Source organism: Hylobates moloch, unplaced genomic scaffold (assembly GCF_009828535.3).
Source record: "Hylobates moloch isolate HMO894 unplaced genomic scaffold, HMol_V3 SCAFFOLD_9, whole genome shotgun sequence".
NCBI classification, from domain to species: Eukaryota; Metazoa; Chordata; class Mammalia; order Primates; family Hylobatidae; genus Hylobates; species Hylobates moloch.
In genome coordinates this window covers 21,279,079-21,304,554 of record NW_026652284.1, presented here as the reverse complement: position 1 = coordinate 21,304,554, position 25,476 = coordinate 21,279,079, and the positions used below count along the sequence as shown (strand labels likewise).

The 25,476-nt window shown below is 49.1% G+C and overlaps 1 protein-coding gene across 1 annotated transcript; it reads left to right on the top strand.

Annotated features, from left to right (window-relative positions):
* The first annotated feature begins 12,947 nt into the window (after positions 1 to 12,947).
* LACTBL1 (lactamase beta like 1) lies at positions 12,948 to 25,235 on the top strand. Its single transcript, XM_032758475.1, has 6 exons — positions 12,948 to 13,011; positions 15,080 to 15,189; positions 18,223 to 18,380; positions 19,401 to 19,636; positions 22,882 to 22,987; positions 24,254 to 25,235. Exons 1-6 carry the CDS (start codon positions 12,963 to 12,965, stop codon positions 25,233 to 25,235), a joined length of 1,641 nt encoding a protein of 546 aa, XP_032614366.1. The 5' UTR covers positions 12,948 to 12,962.
* The last annotated feature ends 241 nt before the right edge of the window (positions 25,236 to 25,476 follow it).

Genomic DNA, 25,476 nt, shown 5'->3' with positions numbered 1-25,476 from the left:
GGACTACAGGCGCGTGCCACTACACCCAGCTAATTTTTTATATTTTTAGTAGAGATGAGGTTTCACTGTTTTAGCCAGGATGGTTTCCATCTCCTGACCTCATGATCCCACCCACCTCGGCCTCCCAAAGTGCTGGGATTACAGGCATGAGCTACCACGTCTGGCCCTTTTTAAAGTTTAATTTGCCCTTTGATTTGATATCTTTTCAGCCTCTTTCTTCCTTCCTTTCTTTTTCTTTCTTTCTTTTTCTTTCTTTTCTTTCTTTCTTTCTTTCTTTCTTTCTTTCTTTCTTTCTTTCTTTCTTTCTTTCTTTCTCCCTTCCTTCCTTCCTTCCTTCCTTCCTTCCTTCCTTCCTTCCTTCCTTCCTTCCTTCCTTCCTTCCTTCCTCCCTTTTCTCCCTCCCTTCCTCCCTTTTCTCCCTCCCTCTCTCCTTCCTTCCTTCCTTCCTTCCTTCCTCTCTCCTTCCCTCTTTCTTTCTTTCTCTTGCTCTGTCACCCAGGCTGCAGTGAAGTGGTATGATCTCGGCTCGCTGCAATCTCTGCCTCTGGAGTTCAAGGGATTCTTGTGCCTCAGCCTCCTGAGTAGCTGGAACTACAGGTGCCCGCCACCATGCCCGGCTAATTTTTGTATTTTTAGTAGAGATGGGGTTTCGCCATGTTGGCCAGGCTGGTCTCGAACTCCTGACCTCAAGAGATCTGCCCACCTCTGGCTCCCAAAGTGCTGGGATTATAGGCTTGAGCCACTGTGCCTGGCCCACATTCTGTCTCCTTCCTTCCTTCCTTCTTTCCTTCTTTTCTCTCTCTCTCTCTTTCTTTCAACAGAGTCTTGCTGTCACCCAGCGTGGAGGGCAATGACATGATCTCGGTTCACTGCAAACTCTGCCTCCTGGGTTCGCGATTTTCCAGCCTTAGCCTCCCAAGTAGCTGGGACTATGGGCGCCCACCACCACGCCTGGCTAAGTTTTGTAATTTTAGTAGAGACGGGATTTCGCCATATTGGCCAGGCTGGTCTTAAACTCCTGACCTCCAGTGATCCGCCTGCCTTGGCCTCCCAAAATGCTGGGATTACAAGCATGAGCCATCGTGCCTGGCCCACATTCTTCTTTCTTACAGGTCCCAACGCAGAGGGTGAGGACAATTAGTTTCTCCCAGGAGGAGAGGCCAATGAGACTCATGGTAATAAGAGTGACTAACATTTGCTGAGCACTTGCTGAGTACCAGCTACTGGATTGTACATTTTAGGTGTATTATTTCATGCAATCCTCACTCCTCCCTGCAAGGAGGTGGGTTCTACTTCATTACCCCATTTTACGGATGAGCACATTGAGGTCCAAGAGAAGCCAAGAAATCCAACCAAAGTCACGCTGGTAATAAGTGGGGAAGCTGGAATTTGAACTCTTGCAGCCTGACTCGCAGGGACATCTACTGGATAGGTTTAGACTACGCAGGTAAGGTTTTTGGTTTTTCCCCAAAGAGTAGGAGGCGGCCATGAAGGGCAAAGGATGAACATGATCTTTTGTGTGTAAACGATGACGAATAATTCCTCCCTTTGGGGATATCGTGGGGAATATCTTGGTTCGTGGATGGAAAGCCCCCAGACAAGGGCCTGGAAGAAGAGACACACGCAAGTAAATTACCCTTTAAAGGAGGCTCAGGCTGGGCCAGAGATCTTACACATGGGCATCTACTGCCATCCTGGGGCCACTGTGCTGTATGGCACGCTGTGGGTTCCCGTCTAGTTAAATTCGGGAGGGGCAGGGCTGGTCTCTGCAGTGAAAAATGGCTGCCTTCAGAACTGGGCTAGGAGCAAGGGAGGAATTCTCAGGGAGGGAGTGGTGTCCTGGGGGCAAGGACTGCAGAACCCAGGAGTGCTAGGTCTGGGGACATAGACCTGAATAAGACACAGTCCTTGCCCATAGACTGATTCGAATTAGGTAGTGTTAGTGAGACCTTGTCTCAAAAACAAACAAACAAACAAACAAACAAAAAAACCCGAGTCATCGTAGGAAGCCGAACTTTGTGGAGTGCTTACTAGGTGCCAGGCTCTCTCTGGGCTGCTTGCTTCATGAGCGCATTCCATTTAATCCTCACAGCAATCGAGGAGTCTTGTCAGTGTCTGGGGAACGACAGGACTCCTGGGTCCAATCCCAGTCCTGCCACTTCCTGGGGACTTCCCTTTCCGGAGCATCAGTTTCCTCGGATGTGAAATGGAGACAGAATAGAAGCTGCCTCCTGGGATTGTGGACACCAGAGGACATAGCACAGGGGGCTCTAAAGACCATATGTGGTACATTGTCAACACGCAGTCTGTGTCCAAGAAGCGGGCTGCCAGCTCTGAGCCACAGAGAAGATTAACCAAACAGCCAAGTGCAATGAAAAAGACCTGGGTCCCAGATCAATTATTGTCAGTAAACTTGCTATGTGACCTTGGTAAGTCATTTTCCCTCCGTGAGCCTCTTTTGCCAGCCATACAATGTGGAGTTTGGACAAAATCACTCAGATTTCTGGCTATGGGAGCTACAGAAGAAGATCTAGAAGGCTTGCCTCCATCCATCCCTGATCCTGAGCATCAGTAGAAGGAGATAGTGATTCAAGGCTCTGTGGAAATAATGAGGTGGAGGCTGGTGTGATCCGTGACCAGCCTCAGCATCGCATAGGAGCTTGTTAGAAATGTAGGCCCTCAGATACCACCCTGACCCACTGGCTCAGAACCTACCACGTAACACAATCGCCAGGATGCTTCTACACACAAGTAAGTGGGACACACACTGATCTGGGGCACTGCTTCTCAACCTTGGCCACATAGTGGAATCACCAAGGAGTCTTCAAAGGCTGCGGCATCCAAGCTGCGCCTCTGGGGATCTCTGCAGTGGGACCCAGACACCAGTGGTTTTTAAGAGCTCTCCAAGTAATCCCAATGTGCAACCTCATCTAATGTTGAGAAGGAATATATGTTTTATCTTTTGTGTCAACTAAAATCAATAGAAAATCTTCTAGAATGTTCACAGAGAGAGAGAGATCTGATATCTGCCACAGGGGCCAGGTAGAAGTTTGACATAAAAGCCAGGTCATGGCTGGGAGTGGTGGCTCACACCTATGTTGACAAAAAGAGTCAAACTCTGTAAAATACTTGAAGAGAAATATTAGCTAAATATGAGTGACCATGGCCCATGACACAGCCCTCAGGAGGTCCTGAGATTATGTGCCCGAGGTGGTTGGGGTGCAGCTTTTGTTTTTTTTTTTCTTTTTTTGAGACAGTCTTGCTCTGTTGCCCAGGCTGGAGAGCAGTGGCATGATCTCAGCTCACGGCAACCTCTGCTTCCCAGGTTCAAGTGATTCTCCTGCCTCAGCCTCCCAAGTAGCTGGGATTACAGGTGCACACTACCACGCCCGGGTAATGTTTTGTATTTTTAGTAGAGATGGGGTTTTGTTATGTTGCCCTGGCTGATCTTGAACTCCTGAGCTCACGCAATCTGCCCGCCTCGGCCTCCCAAAGTGCTAGGATTACAGACGTGAGCCACCGCACCTGGCTGGTTTTATACATTTTAGGGAGGCATGAGACATCAATCAAATACATTTAAGATGTACATTGCTTTGGTTTAGAAAGGTGGGACAACTCGATGTGGGAGCGTCCAGGCTATAGGTAAACTTAAAAATGTTCTAGTTGACAATTGGTTGAGTTTGAGGACCTGAGATCAATAGAAAGGACGTGTTTGGGTTAAGATAAAAGACTGGGGAGACCAAAGTTTTATTGTGCAGAGGAAGCTTATAGCTAGCAGGCTTCAGAGAGAATAGGTTATAAAATGTTTTCTTATGGGACTTAAAAGGGTTCCTGACTGTTGATTATCTCCTGGGTCTGGAAATGGAAGAGGAAAAGGAGGATTCTCTACAGAATGTAGATTATTCCCACAAGAGACAAACTTTGCAGGGCAATTTCAAGATATAACAAGGAAATATATTTGGGGTTAAACTATTTTGATTTCTTTCCTTATTTGTTATGTGATGTTATGCTGGAGAAGTATGATGAGGCATGTTTGACCCCTACTTCCCGTCAAGGCCTAAACCAGTCTTTCGGTCTTTCAGGTTAGAGTGTGCTGGCTGAGGAGGAAGTCCATTCAGATGGTTGGGGGCCTTAGAATTTTATTTTTGGTTTACACCTATAATCCCAGCACTTTGGGAGGCGGAGATGGGAGGATCACTTGAGGCCAAGAGTTTAAGACTAGCCTGGGCAAAAAAGGGAGACCCCCATCTGTACCAAAAGCAATTAAAAAATAATAATTAGCTGGGCATAGTAGTGCATGCCTGTAGTCTCAGATACTCAGGAGGCTGAGGCAGGAGGGTCGCTTGAGCCCAGGAGTTGGAGGCTGCAGTGAGTTTTGATTGCACCATTGCACTCCAGCCTAGGTGACACAGCACCACTTTTCTTTTTTTTTTTTTTTGACAGAGTCTCACTGTCATCCAGGATGGAGTGCACTGGCATAATCTCATCTCGGCTCACTGCAGCCTTCACCTCCCAGGCTCAAACAATGCTTCAGCTTCAACCTCCAGAGTAGCTGGGACTACAGGGCAATGGCACCACACTTAGCCATTTTTAAATCTTTTGTAGAGACAAGGTCTCACTATATTGCCCAGGCTGATGTCGAACGCCTAGGTTCAAGCCATCCTCCTGCCTTGGCCTCCCAAAGTGCTGGGATTACAGGCATGAGCCACCATGCCCAGCTGATCTTGTCTTCAAAAAAAAAAAAAAAAAATAGAAAGAAAAAAGCCAAGTCCATGACAAGAAGCCAAACTTTATGGAGCACTTACTAGGTGCCGGGTTCTGGGCTATCTGCTTCAAGAGCGCATTCCATTTAACCCGCACACTAACCAAGCTAGTATTATTGTCCCCATTTTATAGATGTGAGGCAAAGAGGTTATGATCCATGGTCACACAGATTCACACTGGCAGTGACAGACTAAGATTTGGATCCAGGTTACCTGAATATTTCACAACTAGGCTGACCCCAGTGGTCTTTAAACTGGGTTCCTTGGAGCTCCAGTTTCCTCAGAGGTTCCTGAGGAGCTTGGGTGGGGTCAGACCAAGCCTGGAAATCTCTCTCCTTTCTCTTCCTGGCTGGAAATGACCCTGGTGGCCTCCTGACATCCCTTTTCCACACTGGGTTTGGCAGAGACTCCTTTTGGAGAGAGCATTCCTTTCTTCACCAGCCTGAAGCACTCGGGTCACATGCTGTTACCCAATGCTCCCTGACAGATCTCCCCGGCTTACCCGCTGCTCGGGGACCCCAGAAGCTAATCCCCATGGCAGCAGGCACTCTGAAGGATTAGCGCTGGGGAAATTAGGAGCCACATCTGCTGGCCCCTGGAGAGCTTGGTAAAGCCTGTGCCTCAGAACCCAGGAAGCCATTCCTGTCCTCTGGAACACAGGGGACTCCCAGAGGCACTGGTCAGCCAAGCTGGGGCCCTAACTGCCCTGTTCTTGCTGGAAACTTCTGAAGAGGGTAAGTTGTGGCCAAGAGCCTGAGGGCCTGACCAGATTGTTCTGCGCAGGCTGGGGGTGGGGAAGAAGAGCTGGAATTCAATGCGGGGCACACAGGGTGACCAATGGTCCTGTTTGCCTGGGACTGAGGGGTTTCTGGGAATGCAGAACTTTCGGTGCTAAAATCAGGACAGTCCTGGACAAATTGGGATGCTGGGTCACCTGGCAGGGGTTTCTGAGCTTGCTGTTTCTCTCACCTGGGAGGGGGAGCCATGGGAAGGGGAGGGTTGCTTTGTTCCCCCGCATCCTCGGCTACCCTCCTTGTTTTCTAGCTTTTCTCTGTCCCCTTCCTCTTTTTGCCAACCCCTCAGGACCTCTTTTTGCCTTCACTCCTCTGACTCAGTTTCCTGCTTACAGGATCTCCTGCGGTGTAGACGTGAATCCTCAAAGAGCCAGAACCTTCCATGCCTTGGAGAGAATGAAGACCCAGGTGAGGCACAGCCTCAAGAAGCTGTCTCCATATGTCAGCTTCTGACACATGTCTGACCACGCCACCATCTTTCTGGCTTCAAATATTGGGCTAAATCCCCCCCACGTTACCTTCATCATTATCATCATTATCATCATCACCATCATCATCATCATCATCATCATCATCTCTAGGGCTTGCAACTGCAGGCCAGGAACAGTTTCAAATGTTTTACATAAACTCACTGAATTCTCAAAACAAACCAGAAACTAACTCCTCTTCCTTTTTACATCCCCAGAGGCCTCTGCCTGGAGTGACCCAAGCTCATTCCTAACTACTTGTTCAATGACTCTGTCCTCCTCCTCCCTCCCCCTAGGCTGAGCTCATCTGTATCTGTGAGCCCTGAAGCCCTTTATCACACCTCTAGCTACCAACTGTTGAACAGCTCTCTGTGGGCTTTGCATGCACTATCTTATTTATTCTCAACTAAACCCTGTAAGATGTAGGAGCAATTGTTATCTGCATTATGCAGAGGAGAAAACTGAGACTCAAAAGGGTGAGGTCATTTGTCCAGAACTAGTAATGGCAGAGCCAGAGTCAAGTCCTGCTTCCCTGGCCCCAGGCCCTTGTGTCTGATTATGCCACTGTCCTTCTGGCTCCTTGGGGACAGATGTGGCCCAGCACACAGCAAGCCCTCGGGTATTGTTTTCTGAATAAATAACTGGACAAAGAGTAGTTGTCCCAGAGTGGGCCGTGAGCATGAGGAAGGAAGTGAGGGTGATTGGGGCGCAGAACACCTGAGAAGGAGCAGGGGTTGGCGGGTGGTGGAGCCATGTTGTAGGTGGGGTTTGGGAGAGCCTGGTTCTTCCTGGGCCCTCCCCTGCTGCCAGCAATTTCTAGCTGGGAAGGGAAAGGAAAGAGATTTCTAGTGGCTGCTGCAAGTCAAACTGTGAGCAGCTGGCAAGCAGCTTAGAGATTAAATACTGACCCACCTTCGGGTCTGTTGGAATAAATCCTGAGATTAGAGACAGACTTGAGATGAGGCTGGGCCTCAGAGGAGGGCTACAAATTGGGGGTGCAGAGATCCCAGCTGCATTTTGAGGAGGAGCGGGGTGGTGCGTCTTACAGAGCTTGAATCTCAGCTCTGCCATTCACTGCCCATGGACTCAGCAAGTTAATTAATGTCTCTGAATTTTATTCTCCACCTAAAAATAAGCTAAGGATCTGCTGGTCACACCTTAGGTGCCAGTTAGGGGATAGCAGACTGCCTTCGCACCAAGGGGTCCTCACTGCCCCTGCGGCTCTGTGTTCATGCCAGGAGGGGAGTATCTTCCATATGATCCTGCAGCAATATCTGAGAGCCTTCTATTCACTCCTTTGTATCTGGGGTTACTCCTCCAACAGGTGGAGAATCTCAGTGCTTTTGGGATCTTTAATGGCTTTATTTTATAAAAATTTACATTTATCATTTACGTGAAATAAAATCTGTGCAGTTCTATGGGGTTTTTTTTTTTTTTTGAGACAGGGTCTTGCTCTGTTGCCCAGGCTGGAGTGCAGTGGCATGATCATAGCTCTCTATGGCCTCTAACTCCTGGGCTCAAGCAATCCTCACCCCTCAGCCTTCCAAGTAGCTGGGACTACAGGTGCACGCCAGCATGCTTGGCAATTTTTTTCTATTTTTTTGTACAGGCAGAGTCTTGCTATGTTGCCCAGCCTGGTCTTGAACTCCCAGCCTCAAGTGATCCTCCTGCCTCGGCCTCCCAGAGTTCTATGAGTTTCAACAAATGTATACAATCCCATAACCACCACCTCAATAAACATATAGCACAGTTCCATGACCTCCTCAAAGTCCCTTCTGCTCTTTTGTAGGCTACCCCATCCCTACCTCCAGGCAACCATTGAGTTGTTTTCTGTTCCTATCATTTTGCTTTTTCCAGAATGTTCTATAAGTTGTATTCTATAGTCCGTAGCCATTTAGTCTGGCTTATTGCACTTAGCATCATGCCTTTGAGGTTCATCCACATTATTGCATGTATCAGTAGCTCGTTCCTTTACATTGCTTAGTAGTATTCCCTTGTATAGATGTACTATAGTTTGTCTATTTACCCACCAATTGAGGAGCATTTGGGTTGTTTCCAGTCTTTGGATATTATGACCAAAGATGATTTCAGTGAGAACCCCAGATTCTACAGCTGAAAGGCACTTTTGAAATCACACAAGATATAAAGGTAAACTCTTTACAAGTAGCCCAACCCTCTTCAACACCTGGAGAAGTAGAGGCTCAGAGAGGGGAAGAGACTTGTCCAGAGTTACAACTGACTCAGGAGTGGAGCTAAGATTTGAACCCAAGTCTTTCAACTTGCAGGACCATGTAAAATTCAAAAGAATTTCCTGAGAACCTGCTAGTGCCAGGTGGGGTACTAGGTGTCCAAGGCATAAAAGCCAGGAAGGAATTCTCTGCTGGTGCTGGAGAGAATCTTTACCTTGTAGGGACCCAGACAAAGAAGCCAGTAGTAGCCAGTTACCATGAGCGGCTCTGCCTGGGGGAGAATGAGAAGGCTTCACAGATGCCTATGGGTGTTAAGGGAAGAACACAGTTTGTCTGATGGAAAAGGATAAGAGGAAACCACAGCTCCAAGGAATGGCAGGTGCAAAAGTACAGAGAGGGGCAGCGATGTGGGAGGTGGGGACATAAAGACACAGGGGGCAGGGGAGGGGCAGCGAATGGGCTGGCAGAGTTCGTCGGAGTCAGATCATAGAAAGTCTCTCTTGCTAAGATTGTTTCCTGTAGAACAGCGCCTGGCACACTGTGCTCAACATGTGAGCGATCTTTGTTGTGGAAGAGAGTGCAGGGTTGGACAGGGAGGAACAGAACATAAACTCAGCGAGACTCTCCTGGAACAGAGCCCAGAAGGCAGATGTCAGTATGTACAGACTGTTGATATATTTCAGAGTTGGCATATGAGTCAGTGGGGGACAGGTTGGTGTATTTAATAAATAGTGCCGGACTATTGATTATCCATATGGAAAAATAAAATTGGATCCCTACTTTATTCTATAACCAAAAATTCTTTTGTGTGTAAAAGTACAAAAACCTCTATTTCTGACCTCTGTGAGAAGAAAGATTTCTTAAGCACACACACGCACCATATACGCAATGCAAACCAAAAAGACAATACTGATAAATTTGGCAACAACCAAAATCAAAACCAAAAGCCCTTATATTAAAAAATACTGTAATAGTTGGCCAGGCACAGTGATTCATGCCTGTAATCCCAGCACTTTCAGAAGTCAAGGTGGGAGGATTGCTTGAGCCCAGGAGTTTGAGACCAGCCTGAGCAACATAGTGAGACCCTGTCTCTACAAAAAATGCAAAAACTGATTACATCACTGCACTCCAGCCTGGGTGACAGAGTGAGACTGTCTCAAAACAATCCCCAAATACTGTAATAGCTAACAGGGCTTACAATGTGTCAGATAATGTTATTTTTATACATCAACTCATCTAATCCTTACAACTTTATGAGGTAAGCACTATTATCATCCCCATTTTACAGGCAAGGAAATAGAAGCACAGGGAGGTTAAGTGATTTTCTTAAGGTCACACAGTGGTAAGTGGCTGAGCTAAGACTGCAAATCAGGCAATCTGGCCATGGATTCACCACTACACTATTCTGTCTCTCCACAAAAGTTATCAACACAGAGTGAAAATCAAGCCACAAACAAGAGCATATGAAGAACTCTAATAAGTAAAGAGAATAGAAAAAGACCAGGCAAAGGAGAACAGTCCAACTGCAGAAAATCAAACCCAAATACATACAATAAATACATGAAAAGGTATTCAACATTATTAGTCACCAAGAAGATGCAGATTAGAAACATTAATAGCAATGAGAATCAAAGGTGGGACGAGTGCAAATTGGCATGACAACTTTAGAGAGGAACAGAATAGTATGGAGCTAAGTTGAAGACGGCTGTACCTTGCCACCCAGAAATTTCACTTCTAGCACAGGACTCCCAACTGGACTGTAAAATAGTTACGTTTTTAAGGTAGTCTGGCCCTTGGCTCTAACTACTACACTACCCAGTATGTTTATACAACAACACACTCTACAGAAGTCAAAATGAATAACCCAGAACTGTAGTTAGCTAACTGAATAAAAAGCAAGTTGCAGGAGGATTATACAGTATGAAATCATTTATTTACATTCAAAAATGTGCAAAACAATACTACATGCTGTTTATGGAAACATAAACACATAGTAAAAGAATAAACGTGCATAATTATGATAAACACCAAGATCAAGCACAGGTGTTACATTTGGGGAGAGCAGGAAGGGACTGAGATCCATGAAAGGTACACAGAGGACTTCAACTCCACCTAGGATGTTTTATTTTCACCCAGTCATTCATTTAACAAATATTTATTAGGGTCTGCTATGTTGCAGGAACTGTTTGGGTACTGGGAATACCTCAGTAAACAAAACAAACAACAATCCTTATGGGATGGGGAGCCTGAACAGACAAAGTAAATAAGTAAGGACATAGTATATTTGAAAAATGTAAATACATGAGAAAAATATGATAAAATGTTAAGATTCAACAAAGTTGAGTGTTGAGTGCCCAAGGATTCATTACATTATAAGCCTGTCTGTCTGTCTCCCTCTCTCTCTCTCTCTCTCTCTCTCTATATATATATATGTATGGCACCATTATATATATGAATATATGTGTGTGTATATATGTATATGTGTGTGTGTGTGTGTGTGTGTGTGTATATATATATATGTATATACATATGCAGAGAGAGAGAGAAACAGGGTCTTGCTCTGTCGTCCAGGCTGGCATGTAGTGGTGCGATCATGGCTCACTGCAGCCTCAACGACCTCTCAGGCTCAAGCAATCCTCCCACCTCAGACTCCCGAGCAGCTGGGACCACAGGCACGTACCACCACACCCAGCTAATTTTTATTTTTATATTTATTTATTTTGAGACAGGGTCTCGCTCTGTCATCTAGGCTGGAGTGCAATGGTGTGATCTTGGCCTACAGCAACCTCCACCTCCCAAGCTCAAGTGATTTTCCCACCTCAGCCTCTTGAGTAGCTGGGATTACAGGCACACGCCACTACACCTGGCTAATTTTTGTATTTTTTGTAGAGGCGAGGTTTTGCCATGTTGCCCAGGCTGGTCTTGAACTCCTGGGCTCAAGTGATCCATCCACCTTGGCCTCTCAAAGTGCTAGGTTTACAGGTGTGAGCCACTTCACCCAGCCAATGTTTAAGTTTTTTTTGTAGAGAAAGGGTCTTACTATGTTGCCCAGGCTGGTCTCAAACTCCTGAGCTCAAGTGATCCTCCCATCTTGGCCTCCCAAAGTGCTAGGATAATAGGAGTGAACCACTGGGCCCAGTGTGTATTTTTCAGTAAGCTTGAAATATTTTCTAATTGTAACAGGCCAGGAGGGCTTGATGACTGGCTGGAGGTAAGGATTGAAGGACATAGAGGGGCCCAGGCAGACCCCGAAGCATGACTAAGTGGAGGCAGGTGCCATGAGGTGATGTTGAAAATAAGAGAGAAGGAGGAGGGGGTGAAACAAGTGAGTTTTCTGCTTCGGATGTTGAGTTCCAGATGCTTGAGGACTTCCAGGTGGAAATGCTTGGGAGGCAGTTGAAATGGGAGTCTGAAGTAGAGGGGAGAAAGCTGGGCAGAAGAGAATTGGAAACCATTAGCATGTGGCTGGTGTCCTTGTGCATGAGATCACCTGGGGATTGCATCTTTCAGGGAATTTGTCCACATTTAAACTGTCAAATGGATTGGTATAAAGTTGTTCATAATATTTCTCTGTAGGATCTGTAGTGATGTCTCCTTTCATTTCTCATATGGTAATTCACTACCGAGGGATTGCGTGTGTACTGAGGATAGAGGGAAGGGGGAGAAATACCACGTTTGTAGGACAGAAGTGGAAGATGTGCCTTTCAGAAAGGGAAGTAGGCAAGGAGGAGTTAATGCAATGTATTTGGTTAACACCCTTCTCCTCATAAAACTGTAAACCTCCAAAAGGCAGGGAAGAGTTCCTTTCTGTTCACCAGTATATCCTCAATATCTGGCTCAGTGCCTAGCACATAGGAGGCATTCAATAATAGCTAACACACATGTAGTGTTACCATGTGCTAGCTACTGTTCTAATTTATTAACTCATTTAATCCTTGCAACTGAATACAAGTAGGTACTATTATTTTTAAGGAATTGTATTGAGATATAATTCATATGACACAAAATTCAGCATTGTTAAGTGTACAATTCAGTGGTTATAGCATATTTACAAGATTGTGCCATTAGCACCATAATCAATTTTAGAACATTTTCATCACCCCCACAAAAACTCATAGCCATTAGCAGTGACTCTTCATTCCTTGCTACCCCCATCCCCTGGCAACCAGTAATGTACTTTCTGCCTCTATGGGTTGTCTATCTAGACATTTTATATAAGTAGAAGAATGAAATATGTGCCATACTTGTAAGTTTTTTGAGGCCTCCCCAACCATGTTGAACTGTGAGTCAATTAAACCTCTTTCCTTTATAAATTACTGTCTTGGGTATGCCTTTATTAGCAGTGTGAGAACAGACTAATACAGGAGAGTTGAGGAAAGCTTCCTGGAGGTGGTGGCATTTCAGCTGGTCTTATGATATTTCACTAAGTCCATAGGGGAACGAGGTACAGCAAGCAGAGGGGTGGGTGCTCTTGCAGGGCAGAACTATTGAAAGAGTCACACTGGGAAGGGCATTGGTTTCACAACTGTGAAATTTATCCAAAGCTGTGGGCTCTTGTGACGTCTGGCTAACCTGAGACCTAGGAGGGGCCCGGGTTAGGGTCCCTCTCTTCCCTCTGACTGACCCCCAAGGGGACTGTACCTTATGTCCTTGCTCTCCCAGGATGGCTGGTGGCCCAACTTGCTGAAAGTGAAGAAGAAGTGGCTCCTCCCGGCCATCTGCAGCTTCTTCTGCCTGCTCTCAGTGGTCATGACTGGCTGCTTCCTGTGGCAGTATCACCTCCCCAAGCTGAAGACCGGTGAGTGCAGAGACAGCCTTGAGTTCCTCCCCATAGCCCCCTGGGTCCTCCTGGGCTTTCAGCTGCTGCCCCTGATTCTAGTGTGCAGGGGAGGACCATAAGATTTAGACTCAGAAGCTCTGGACTCCATTCTGAGTCCAGCTCTCACTAGCTGTGCATCTTTGGGACAGTCTTGTGACCTCTCTGTACCTCGATGTCCTCGTGTATAAAATGAGGATCCTGATGCCACTGGGGTTTCTTCAAGACACCCAGTTTGGGGGTAAAATTCAAGGACACCAAAGGAAGAGCAAACGGTGTTTCCCTTCCTCTGCCTTTGGCCGCCATGATGGAATCTCCAGGCTCTAGCCCCCTTTCAAGACCTTCCTGCAGCTGTATCTAAGACCTCAAAAGGAACAACTCACAGGTGTTCAGGGGCAGCAGCTGCCAAGCCTTGGAGCCCCTCCTTCCCGAATGGGTCAAGGCCCAATAAAGGAGCCACCACTGCTAGTGATACCTACCAGGCCCTTTGTTTGTCAATTAAAGCGGGAGGAGCACCACTGTGGACACTAGCCCCCACCTGGGTCCCAGGCTGAGCAAAGCCTAGGCTCTAGCTGGGACCACCCTATTCTGTGAAACCCATGTCACGGGGTTGTTGAGAAATCCTCCCTCAGGTTTGTAATTTTCCTGTTTGGGACTGTGTCAGTTATCTATTGCTACGTAACAAACCACCCCAAAGCCTACTGGCTTCAGACAAAGCAAGTGATTATTTCCCATGATTCTGTGGGCTGGCTGGCAGCTCTGCTGCTGGTCTAGCTTGGGCTCTCTCTGGTGCACTGGGCAAGTCGACTTGGGGGTCCGGTCGAGGGGGGCGGCCTCTCCCTCAGCGTGGACTCTCGCTCTCAAGGCCGCTATCCCAGACCTGTCCACAAGGTGGCAGTGTTCGCAGGGAGTAAGCCCCTTAAGGTCTAGCCTAGGAAGGTCGCAATTTGTTCCACCTCATTCTTTCGGCCAAAGCAAGTCACAAAGCCAGCCAGCTTCAAAGGTGGAAGGAGCTGACAGAATTTATGGTCATATGGCTGAGCACGGTGGCTCATGCCTGCAATCTCAGCACTTTGGGAGGCCGAGGCGGGCGGATCACCTGAGGTCAGGAGTTCATGACCAGCCTGACCAACATAGTGAAACCTTGGCTTTACTAAAAATACAAACATGAGTTGGGCATGGTGGTGGCTGCCTGTAGTCCCAGCTACTCGGGAGGCTGAGGCAGGAGAATCGCTTGAACCCGAGAGGCAGAGGTTGCAGTGAGCTGAGATAGTACCATTGCACTCCAGCCTGGGCAACAGGGTGAGACTCTTGTCTCCAAAAAAAAAAAAGAATTTATGGTCATATGAAACCTACCACAGGAACCTTGTCTTAGTTTTGGGTGGAGTCTCAGGGCGCAGTGGAAGATGAGGAGGATGTATTAATAGTCCTGGAGGGTGCTCATCCACCTTCACACCCCACTCCAGCCTTAGAAGAAAAGGCTTGGGTGCTGCTGTGATGGTATCACAGCCTGAATCCTATCCTGCCAGCACTTCACCTTCTCCCCTGAGGTGCCAAGGAAGCCACACACCTGGACAAAGGCAGAACAGACTCAGGCCCCCAAAGCCCCGATGCTCAGCTCTGGTGAGAGAATGAGTTGTCGCTGTGGTTTAGGCCTGGGTCCTAAGTAGGGCTCGAAGTCCACCCAAACACATAATCAGGATGAGGGCAGGTCAGACAGACAGATGTGGCTGAGCCTGCCCCACGCAGCCAGAATGGTCTAAGTCCGCTGACCACAGGGAGATGCGAAGCTGGTTAAGCAAGAGAGGGGAGTACAGCGATCACCAATCAGGAGCTGTGGCCTGCAGGGCTGTGCCTCCTCCCTAAGGGCGCACTCTGCTCCATAGGCCCCTCAGGGGCTAGGGCAGGTCTCTGCACCCTGATATTCCCCCGGCTCGGCTTGGCTGGGGAGGGCTGTCCTTGAGGCACTGCTCTGGCCTTTGCTGCCACTTTCCCCCTAGATTCCTATCCTGATCTCTGTCCCCTCCTCACCATGTGATGTTCCCTCCAGGTTCCCTGGGACCAGAGGAGACCTCTCCCCCTGTGAGGATGTGTCCCCGGCACCCTGAGCCCGTGCCCCTGGCCCACCCACTCCCCGTGTTGAAGCAGGCCCTGGAAAAGGTCAGTGATGACCCAGGAGGAAACTGGGCGTGTGGCCTGGGCCTGGGTGATGAAGGGGAGGGCAGTTCCTCTGTGCTGGCAGTAGCATTCATTCATTCATCCATCCAACATGTATTTCTTGAGCATCTACTCTGTGCTAGGCACTATGGATACAGCAGGAAGAAGACACTGACCTGCTCTCAAGAAATTACTAATCTGGAAGTGAGAGGAACAGTGAAGACACCAAACATTTATAACCCTGGGGCAAGAGTGAGGGTAAGAAAAGTTTAGGGGACTTTGGGGGGCACAAAGGAACAGGCCTTAGGGTCAGAGAGGGCTTCTGGAGAAAGTGGTGTCTAGGCTGAGATGTGAATAAGTAGCAGATGCCCAGATGACGTGTGTGTGGTGAGGGAGCCTGGGGATAGAGAGGTGTGCTCCAGACAGATGGAACAGCACTTGGAAGGGCCTGGAGGCTGCAGAAAGTATATGACACATACAGAGAACTGAGAGGCCATAGGTGGGAAGTAGGGAAGCTGAGACAGGAGAGGATGATAGATCCCATATTGCAGAGGCCACCGCGATATGATTAAACACTCCATGCTCCCCAACACAACATTTACCATTGCAGGATGGCCAAACCCTAGAGGCAGGTGTCAGTCAGCTCTAGTCTGTGCCAGTCAGAGCCCAGCCACTTGGGTCACCCTCCATGGGAGACATGGAGATGAGTGAAACGTGATCAGAAGTATATGAGCTGCAGCATGGCGGGGGAGACTCAAAACTGTCATCCGAGGAACAGTTAAAGAGAAAGCGCTGTTGAGTCCTGAGAAGAGAACGCGTGGGCCAATGCAGAGACAAGAATCACTGCTTGCAAATACCTGAAAGGTTTTTGTGAAGGGGAGAGAACAGAAGGGTGCTATGTGGCCTTCAGGAGTTATAGCAAATTTTCAAAAAAGCAACAATAATAACCATGCTGCCTTCTGCTGAGCACCTGGTATGCGCCATTGCCATGTAACCACTTACATGCATTCCTCATGAGTCCATATCTATTGAGGGGGAGACAGAGGCTCAGAAAGGCAAAGTTAGAGCCAGGCGCGGTGGCTCACACCTGTAACCCCAGCACTTTGGGAGGCCGAGATGGGTGGATCATGAGGTCAGGAGTTCAAGACCAGCCTGACCAACATGGTGAAAGCCTGTTTCTACTGAAAATGTATAAAAAATCAGCCAGGCATGGTGGCATATGCCTGTAATCCTAGCTTCTCAGGAGGCTGAGGCAGGAAAATCGCTTGAATCCAGGAGGCAGAGGTTGCAGTGAGCCGAGATCGTGCCACTGCACTCCAGCCAGGGCGACAGAGTGAGGAAAAGAAAGGCAAAGTTAGTGCAGGGATGGAAAGTGGAGGTGGACCAAGCTCAGCCAAGGATATGTAAAATCACTTGGCAAGGTGGTCCAGCAGTTAATTAAGTTGTAGGGGCCAGGTGCAGTGGCTCACGCCTGTAATCCTAGCACTTTGGGAGGCTGAGGCGGATGGATCACCTGAGGTCAGGAGTTCGAGACCAGCCTGGCCAACATGGTGAAACCCTGTCTCTACTAAAAATACAAAAATTAGCCGCACTTGATGGCATATGCCTGTAATCCCAGCTACTCGGGGGGCTGAGGCAGGAGAATTGCTTGAATCCAGGAGGCGGAGGTCGCAGTGAGCAGAGATGATGTCACTGAACTCCAGCCTGGGCACAGAGCTAGACTCTGCTCTCAAAAAACCAAAAACCAAAAACCAAAACAACAAAAAAAGAAGTGGGGCTGGACTTAGCACAAGGTTCCAATCTTGATTCCATCAGCCAGTAGCCACTTGGGCAAGTCACCTCATATCTCTTAGGCTCTCATTTCTCATCTGTAAAATGGGCAGAAATTAGCACTGACTCATGAGGATGAAAGGAGACAATGTATGAAAATCACTTTATGCCATGCCTGGCACATTCTAAACGTCCAATAAATGTCAGCTGTTATCATCACTGCACTTCATCATTGAAAATGATGAAGTATTTTCAATAAATGTTCAGGCTAAGTGAGGTGGCTCATACCTGTAATCACAGCACGTTGGGAGGCTGAGGTGGGAAGACTGCTTGAGGTCAGGAGTTGGAGACCACTCTGGTCTACACGGTGAGACGCCTTCTCTACAAAAAATTAAAAAATTAACCGGGTGTGGTAGCATGTGCCTGTACTCCCAGCTACTCCACAGGTTGAGGCGGGAGGATCACTTGAGCCTGGAAGGTTGAGGCTGCAGTGAGCTGTGCTTGAGCTACTGTACTCTAGCCTGGGTGACAGGGTGAGACTTCATCTAAAAACAAAATAAAATAAATAAATAAATAACCAAACAAATGTGCAAAGAGGGCCTACGGGCACTGTATTAATAGTGAATTTCCCAACACTAGGGGTTCAGGCTAGGCCTATTGGAGGTTTTTTAGGGCATCAGACATGGGTTTGACTAAAGCAGCTGTTGGTTTTTTTGTTTTTGTTTTTGTTTTTTTTTTTGAGACGGAGTTTCGCTCTTGTTGCCTGGGGTGGAGTGCAGTGGCGAGATCTTGGCTCACTGCAACCTCTGCCTCCTGGGTTCAAGTGATTCTCCTGCCTCAGCCTCCCTAGTAGCTGGGATTACAGGTGCCTGCCACCATGCCCAGCTAATTTTTTGTATTTTTAGTAGAGACAGGGTTTCACCATGTTGGCCAGACTGGTCTCAAACTCCTGACCTCAGGTGATCTGCCCGCTTTGGCTTCCCAAAGTGCTGAGATTACAGGCATGAGCCACCATGCCCAGCCTTAAAGCAGTCATTTTAACCCCCTCTCCTTTTTTTTATTTTGCTAAGAAACTGTTTCTTTGAGAAAACATCTTATGAAGAAGCCCAACGGTGGGGGCCCCAGTGCATGGGGCATGGGGCATGGTTTGGAGGCTCACTGGAGTGCTGCATGCAGGGTGTGACTGTGGAAGAGGGTGGCTGTGCAGATGATTACTGAGGGTGAGGGCAGGGGGGCCTGTCACTGCACCTGTTCTTCTCCCTCAAGGTGGACCAGATCCTGCGCCAGGCAATGTCTGCCCCAGGCGTGGCTGCCATGTCTGCAGTTGTCATCCACAATGACACTGTGCTCTGGACAGGGAACTTTGGGAAGACGAATGGCTCAGACCCGGCTTCTGGGGCACCCAATGAGTACACCATGTACAGGTCAGCTGGGTGATCTCTAGGGTCCTGTGGGGGGGTAAGGGATGGGTGGGCAAGAGGGACCTAGGAGGTAAGGATACTGAAGAGAGTCATGGCTGGGGTCTAATCTGCCAGGGCGTATTATGAAGTCTTGACAGTTTTATAGAAGAGGAGACTGAAGTCCAGAGAGGACTGAAGTCCAGTGAGTGCCCAGTGTTACATGACGGGGTAAAAGGTCAGGAAGGAATCCCCTCTGGAAAGAACCTTAGCCCTAAACCTCCCAAACTAGAAAAGGCTACCTTGTGCCCATCCCCCCAACCCTGACCATGTGCCACAAAGGAACCATAACCAGTTCCTGGGTCCTTGCCCCAGGTCCCTGTCAAGTGGCAGCAGTGGCCCAGATGCAAACACATGGGGACATTCAGTTGCATACCTGGAGTCTCCCCTTCTGCATGCTGCCTGCAGGATCCTCAAAGTTCACGATGCAGAGTGAACACATTTGTTCCTGGGGACACTGTGGGTTTTACAGGAGTCCAGAGGGAATTGTATTTAAATTGCACCTGCTTTGTGCCAGGCATGGGGCCAACAGTTATATGTGCTATCATGTATTGAGCACTTACCACCTCCCAGGTATGTAGACAGGCACTTTGCATGCACAACCTCGTTCCATCCTTTTATTAATACAACCGGTGAAGCAGGCAATGAAACTGAATCTTAGATGGGTCTAGAAACTTGCCCAAGGCCACATGGCCAGTGAGAGGCAGAGGCACCACCCAAACCCAGGTCTGTCCCTGAATGGGAAATGGCTAGAAAAGAGCCTGGCCCAGGGTATCCATCCCACCTCAGCCCCTCGGCTTCTGGTTACGTTCTCAAGCATCCCAAAGGCAGCTCCACAGAGGCTGGTTAATTTCTGTCGGAGATGTTGACTTAAGCAGGGATGCAGTGCTTTTTTAGAACACTAAAAGGTTGCAGGCTGGGGGCAGGAGGTGGGTTGTGGGGCCAACAGGATGCCCTTTGACCCCTTGTATTCCCAACATTATCTAGGATCGCCAGCATCTCCAAGATCTTTCCCGTCCTCATGCTGTACCGTCTGTGGGAGGAGGGCATCGTGGCCTCCCTAGACGACCCTCTGGAGCGGTATGCCAGCACCTTCACCATTAACAACCCGCTGGGCCTGGCATCAGCTGAACAGCAGGGCCTGATGGATGGGCTGGGGCAGGTGGGCCCCGCCCCAAGGCCTTCACCGGTCACCCTTCGAAGGATGGCCAGCCAGCTCTCAGGTGAGTCTCAGCACTGACTCAGGCTGACCCAAACCATTTCAGGTGGGGAAGCTGAGGAACAGGTTGTCATCTAGCCAGGCTGGGCTCACTCTTGGCTCTGCTTCCTGAACTGGCCCTACATCCCTCTCACGGGTTGTGGGTGGTGGGCCAGGGAAAGAAACAGCTCTCGAGGTAAAAGCTGAACTGAAGCCTGGAAATTTAGACCAAGTAGAAACAGCAAGATGAGTTGGCAGGTCTTACTCATCAGTGTAGGCCAAAATCAAGTTGATAAGGCAACAGCAAGTCAACGAGTCAGTATGTGGCCAGGCTCAGTGGCTCATGCCTGTCATCCCAGTCCTTTGGGAGGCCGAGGTGGGAGGATCACTCGAGCCCAGGAATTCTAAGCCAGTCTGGGCAACATAGTAAGACCCCATCTCTAAAATTTTTAAAAAATAGCCCAGGCATGGTGGTACATACCTGTAGTCTTAGCTACTCGGGAGGCTGAGGTGGGAGGATCACTTGAGCCCAGGAGTTGAAGGCTGCACTGAGCTATGATTGATGACATAGTAAGATCTGGTCTCTAAAAAGAAACAAAGTTTATATTTGTAAACAATTCTACACGGAAGACCTAATTTCCCTTAATATATAAAAGTCACCTACAAATTATTACAAAGACCAACAGCCCAGCAGAAAAATGGGTAAAGGAGAGAAACAGAATTGACAGCTCACAGAAAATACTCTTAAGAATATTAAGGGCTGGGCATGGTGGCTCATGCCTTTAATCCCAGCACTTTGGAAGGCTGAGGTGGACGGACCAGCTGAGCTCAGGAATTCCAGACCAGCCTGGCCAACATGGTGAAACCCTGTCTCTACTAAAAATACAAAAAATCAGCTGGGTGTGGTGGCTTGTGCCTGTAATCCTAGCTACTCCAGAGACTGAGGCAGGAGAATCACTTGAACCTGGAAGGCGGAGGTTGCAGTGAGCTGAGATCACGTCATTGCACTCCAGCCTGGGTGACTAGAGAGAAACTCTGTCTCAAAAAAAAAAAAAAAAAAAAAAAATTAAGAAATATTAAAAGGTGCTCAACTTCATTCATAACAATATAAATGTAAATTAAAACTACACTGAGACACGTTTTCCTCCATCAGATTGGCAAATATGAACATGATGGATGCCCTGAGTTGGTGAGGTCTTGGTAAAACAGGCCTTCTTACCCATCAATGCTGGGAATTTAAATTGGTGCAGCCATATGGAGGGCAATTGGTAATATCACAATTTAAAATGTGTGTCCCCCTTGACTCAGCAATTTCACTTCTAGGAAATTCTCTTACAGATGTACTCATCCATGTCTGGCATGGAGGATGTATAATACACAGTTGATCACTACAGCACTGTTTGTAATAGCAAGAGACTGAAACAACCTAAATGTCCATCAATACGGGAGTGGCTAAATGAACTATGACACAGCTGTACAATCAAACATGGTACAGCGCTAAGAAAAGGAGAATCATGTTCTGTGTGTACTGAGATGGGATAAGATAGAATACTAAGTAGGAAAAAAGCATGTAACAGCATATTTTGTGTGCTACCATATAAATAATTAAAATAATATATACATATATCATGGATGTGTATATGAATATATGTGTAATGTACATATTATATAACACACATATGTAATATATATATTAGCTTATATATGCGTCGAATATCTTTGGAAGGGAGCTAAAGAGATTGAAACATTAGGTTGCCTCTAGGAAGGGGAAATGGGTAGCTGGGGAAATGGGTAGCTAGGGAGACGGGTAAGAGGAAAATTTTTCATTTTATACGCTTTGATTTCCTTTGATTCTTGACTCATGTAAATTAATTACTTATTAAAATAAACTATAATCATAAAGCTATGATAAGTCAAGATGAAGTCGACAAGGTTGGGGGCAGGAGCAGGCTGGCACTGGAAGATGAAGCCAGGGCACGGGAATTGGGCAGGGCGGGATCAGGAAAGAGCAAGGCAGATGCGGAGGGATTGCTCTGAAAGCTTCTGAAGGACCCTCTCTTGGCCTTTAGAGGGAGGGGTGCTGGGTTTTGCTGTGATTGACACAGGTAAGGGAGAGAACACAGGTACTGTCTGCCCCGCCCCAAACGCCTTTGGTCATATCTGCAGTCATAAACCCATCAACTCCAAAAGGTAGGAATCCCTCGAGTTCCCACCACGTCACCATTTTACAAAGTGTGTTCAGGCCCGAGTCTCAGTCAATGGATGTGGTTGGTGTCACTCCCATACACAGAACTGGGGCTCCTTCCTCCTCCTCCTCTTTCTCCTTCTCCTTCTTTTGGCAGGGTCTCACTCTGTTTCCCACGCTGGAGTGCAGTGGTATGAATATGGCCCACTGCAACCTGGCCTCCTGGGCTCAAGCAATCCTCCTCCCTCAGCCTCCCAAGAAGCTAGGGCTATAGGCACGTGCCACTGAGTCCAGCTAATTATTTATTTTTTGTAGAGATAGGGTCTTGCTATGGTGCCCAGGCTGGTCTTAAACTCCAGGTCTCAAGTGATCCTCCCGCCTCAGCTTCCCAAAGTGTTGGGATTACAGGTGTGAGCCACCACACCTGGACCAAACTCTTTTTTTTTTTTTGAGATGGAGTCTCGCTCTGTTACCTAGGCTGGAGTGCAGTGGTGTGATCTCGGCTCACTGCAACCTCCACCTCCCTGGTTCAAGCAATTCCCCTGCCTCAACCTCCTGAGTAGCTGGGATTACAGGTGCACGCCACCACGTCCAGCTACTTTTTTTGTATTTTTAGAATAGATGGAGTTTTACCATGTTGGCCAGCGTGGTCTCGAACTCCTGACCTCAGGCAATCCACCCACCTTGGCCTCCCAAAGTGCTGGGATTACAAGTGTGAACCACCGCGCCCAGCCCCAAACTTTCTATAGTTGATAGCAATTATTTTTTGAGCAGTTAGTATGTGCCAGGCACAATACTAAACATTTTATCTAATCTAATCTAATTAGCCCTTGGGTACAAGGATTATTTCCCTTATATTACAGATGAAGGACTGGGGCTCAGAGAGGCCCAGTGACCTGCCCAGTGACACACAGGCAGGAAGAGAAGGCAGGACTGGAGTCCACGCTAGGCTGATTTTCTTTTTTAAAAAACCGATTTGTTGTTGTTATCTCTCAACTCACGGAAGGTGGGGAGGGAGTACACCCAGGGACCCACCATCCCACCCTCAGCCGGGCCCGGTAAGTCTGACCACTGCTTCTCCCTAGGGCTGCCCAGAAGGCTGCGCTCCACTTCACTGCTGTGGAAGGGCAGCACCCAGGAGGCCCTGAACCTGCTCAAGGATGATGTGCTGGTGGTGGACCCGGGAACCAGGTGAGGAGCATACCCTGATGCCCAGCCTCATGTTAGGAGCCTCCTGGGGAGACACACCTGCCTGGCAAAGAGCCCACATCACCTCATCCTAGGTGGTCAGAGCCAGGAGAGAACTGCGCCCCAGCTGGAAAGGCCAAGGCCTAGTGAGGGGAGGCCAGCAAGGCAGGGGAGAGCTGGGCCCAGAATCCTGTTCTGTTTAAATGGAATGTTGTTTCCATTCACCCGCTTAACATTTATTGAGCACCTACTTTGCCCAGATGGTGCTAAACACCCGGTTTGCTCCTCATGGAGTTTGCACGCTTATTTGTGAGCAAATAAGCAAGGTGAATACAGATTTTGCCAGGTTGGAAATAAATGAGTTGCTGACCAGATGGGGAGTGGATAGCTGGGTGGCCACTGAACAGAGAAGCCCCACTCTGGAAGCAGTGGGGCTGTGGGGCTGGACAGAGGACACTGGCACTCCCCGGCTTCAGGGGCCTCTGTCTGAGCCGCTGGTCAGTGACCCTTTTCCAAATTTGTCTCTCTGCTTCTCCAAATGCTGAACCAAATGCTGAACCACTTCCCTTAAGGAAGAAATGATCCAGGTGATGCAGAGAGAGGAGATGCTTGGACATCTTCAGGCTGGAGTCCTCCTCTCAGCTCTGAGAATAACTTATTGCAATGTGACCTTGGGTGGTGCACTTTATCTCTGTGAAACTCATCAAACTAATCTTCCTCATCTGCAAAAATAAGGAAGTTGGCCCAGAGTTCAGGAATGCCTAGTAGAATTTGTGAATTTTCACCCATCCTTGCACCTTTCTGAGGCACTATTTTAGAGCTTCTGAAACTGTATTTGCTCTGGGAAAGAAAAGAGGCCTTTTGCTGGTTACTGGTGTCTGCCACAGCCTGGAAGAAGGGAGGGGTGAGACTGCCTCATACATGGTCACTATCATTTTTGTTTCCCCAGAGCAGTATAAGCCTTTAATTTTCCATTAGATAAGATAAATCATACTAAAGTGTGAAGGACCAATAAGATTTGTGTGACAGCTTTCCCAGGTGCACTGCTGAGCCCAGCCCTCCTCCATCCTGCTGTATGACCCTGGGCAATTCCCTGCCCCTCTCTGGGCCTTGCTCTTCCCAGATGTAGAAGAGAGAGTTAGAGTCAGTGCTCCAAAGTCTTGCAGGTTCCTTCCCAGCCCCGCCCAGTCCCATGAAACTGGTGGCATTTCAGACAGCGTGGGCAGGTGAGGAGGGGCCCCGTCCCAGTTGCCACTGCTCTCCTTCCAGGTGCCATTACAGCACGCTGGCCTTCTCGCTCCTGGCCCACGTCCTGGCAGCTCACACCGCCCAGGGCGACTACCAGCGCTGGGTCTCGGAGAACGTGCTGAAGCCGCTGGGGATGGCAGACACGGGCTTCGACCTCACGCCCGTCGTGCGCGCGCGCCTGGCCGCGGGCTTCTACGGCAGCGGGCGGCCGGCGCCACTCTATGACCTGGGCTGGTACCGGCCGTCGGGCCAGATGTACTCCACCGCCGCCGACCTGGCCAAGTTGGCCGTGGCGCTCCTGGGCGGCGGGCCCCGGCGGCTCCTGAGGCCCGACGCGGCCAAGACTTTGCTGGCGCCGCTGCTGGCCTGCCCGGGCGCCTACTTCGCCAACGAGACGGGCACGCCGTGGGAGTTCCACGCGCAGCGGGGCTACCGCGTGGTGCGCAAAGACGGCGACCTGGACGGCTACGCCGCCACCTTCTCGCTGGTGCCCCCACTGCGCCTGGGCCTGGTGCTGCTGCTGGCCGGGCCGCGGCCGCCCGGGCCCGACCTGGTGGCGCAGGCCTACGATGAGCTCCTGCCCGCCCTGGAGCGCGCCCTCCGGGAGGCCGAGCCCGGCCCGGCTCCGCCGCCCAGCGCGCGCCCCTTCGCCGGCTACTTCACCTTCGCCAACCTGACCTTCTATGAGGTGCGAGCCGGGCCGGCGGGCGAGCTGCACCTGCGCCAGTTCGGTCCGCGAGTGGAGGCGCTCGTGCCCCCAGCGTTCCGCACTCTGGCGCTGCGCCACCTGCACGGCCGCGTCTTCCAGCTGCACGTGGCCCGCGAGTTCCCCTGCGCACTGCCGCTCGGCGACACGTGGCTCTCGCTTGAGGCCCAGCATGGGCAGCTGGTCAACTTCTACCCCTTGGATCACCACGGACTGTCACCCGGCTTCGACGTGCCCGGCCTCAACACGTACAGAGTGCTGCGGCTGCAGCGCAAGCCGGTGTTCAAGACCCAGTGACCCCGGGCTCTGCCTGGAACCCCCTGCCCTTGGCCTCCCAGCTTTCTAGAGTAAGGTTTGGAAGGCGAGGCTGTGGGGATGCCTGCTGGAGAACCCGGGTAGTTGGCAAAGTGGAGTAGGGTGGTGCTACTCAAAGTGTGGTCGCGGACCACAGCCGGAAATTCAAATTTCTCCACATCTATAGGGGAGGAAGGATTAAGTACAGGCATTAAGAGTAAGCATTTAGAAACTTTAACAGGCA

What these genes read in the sequence shown, in the direction of transcription:
- LACTBL1 (XM_032758475.1), top strand. Translation starts at nt 12,963, where the DNA reads ATGACTGGCTGCTTCCTGTGGCAGTATCACCTCCCCAAGCTGAAGACC. An exon ending in CCTCCCCAAGCTGAAGACCG is followed by an intron (nt 13,012 to 15,079) that starts GTGAGTGCAGAG and finishes TGTTCCCTCCAG; the next exon opens with GTTCCCTGGGACCAGAGGAG. An exon ending in AATGAGTACACCATGTACAG is followed by an intron (nt 18,381 to 19,400) that starts GTCAGCTGGGTG and finishes AACATTATCTAG; the next exon opens with GATCGCCAGCATCTCCAAGA.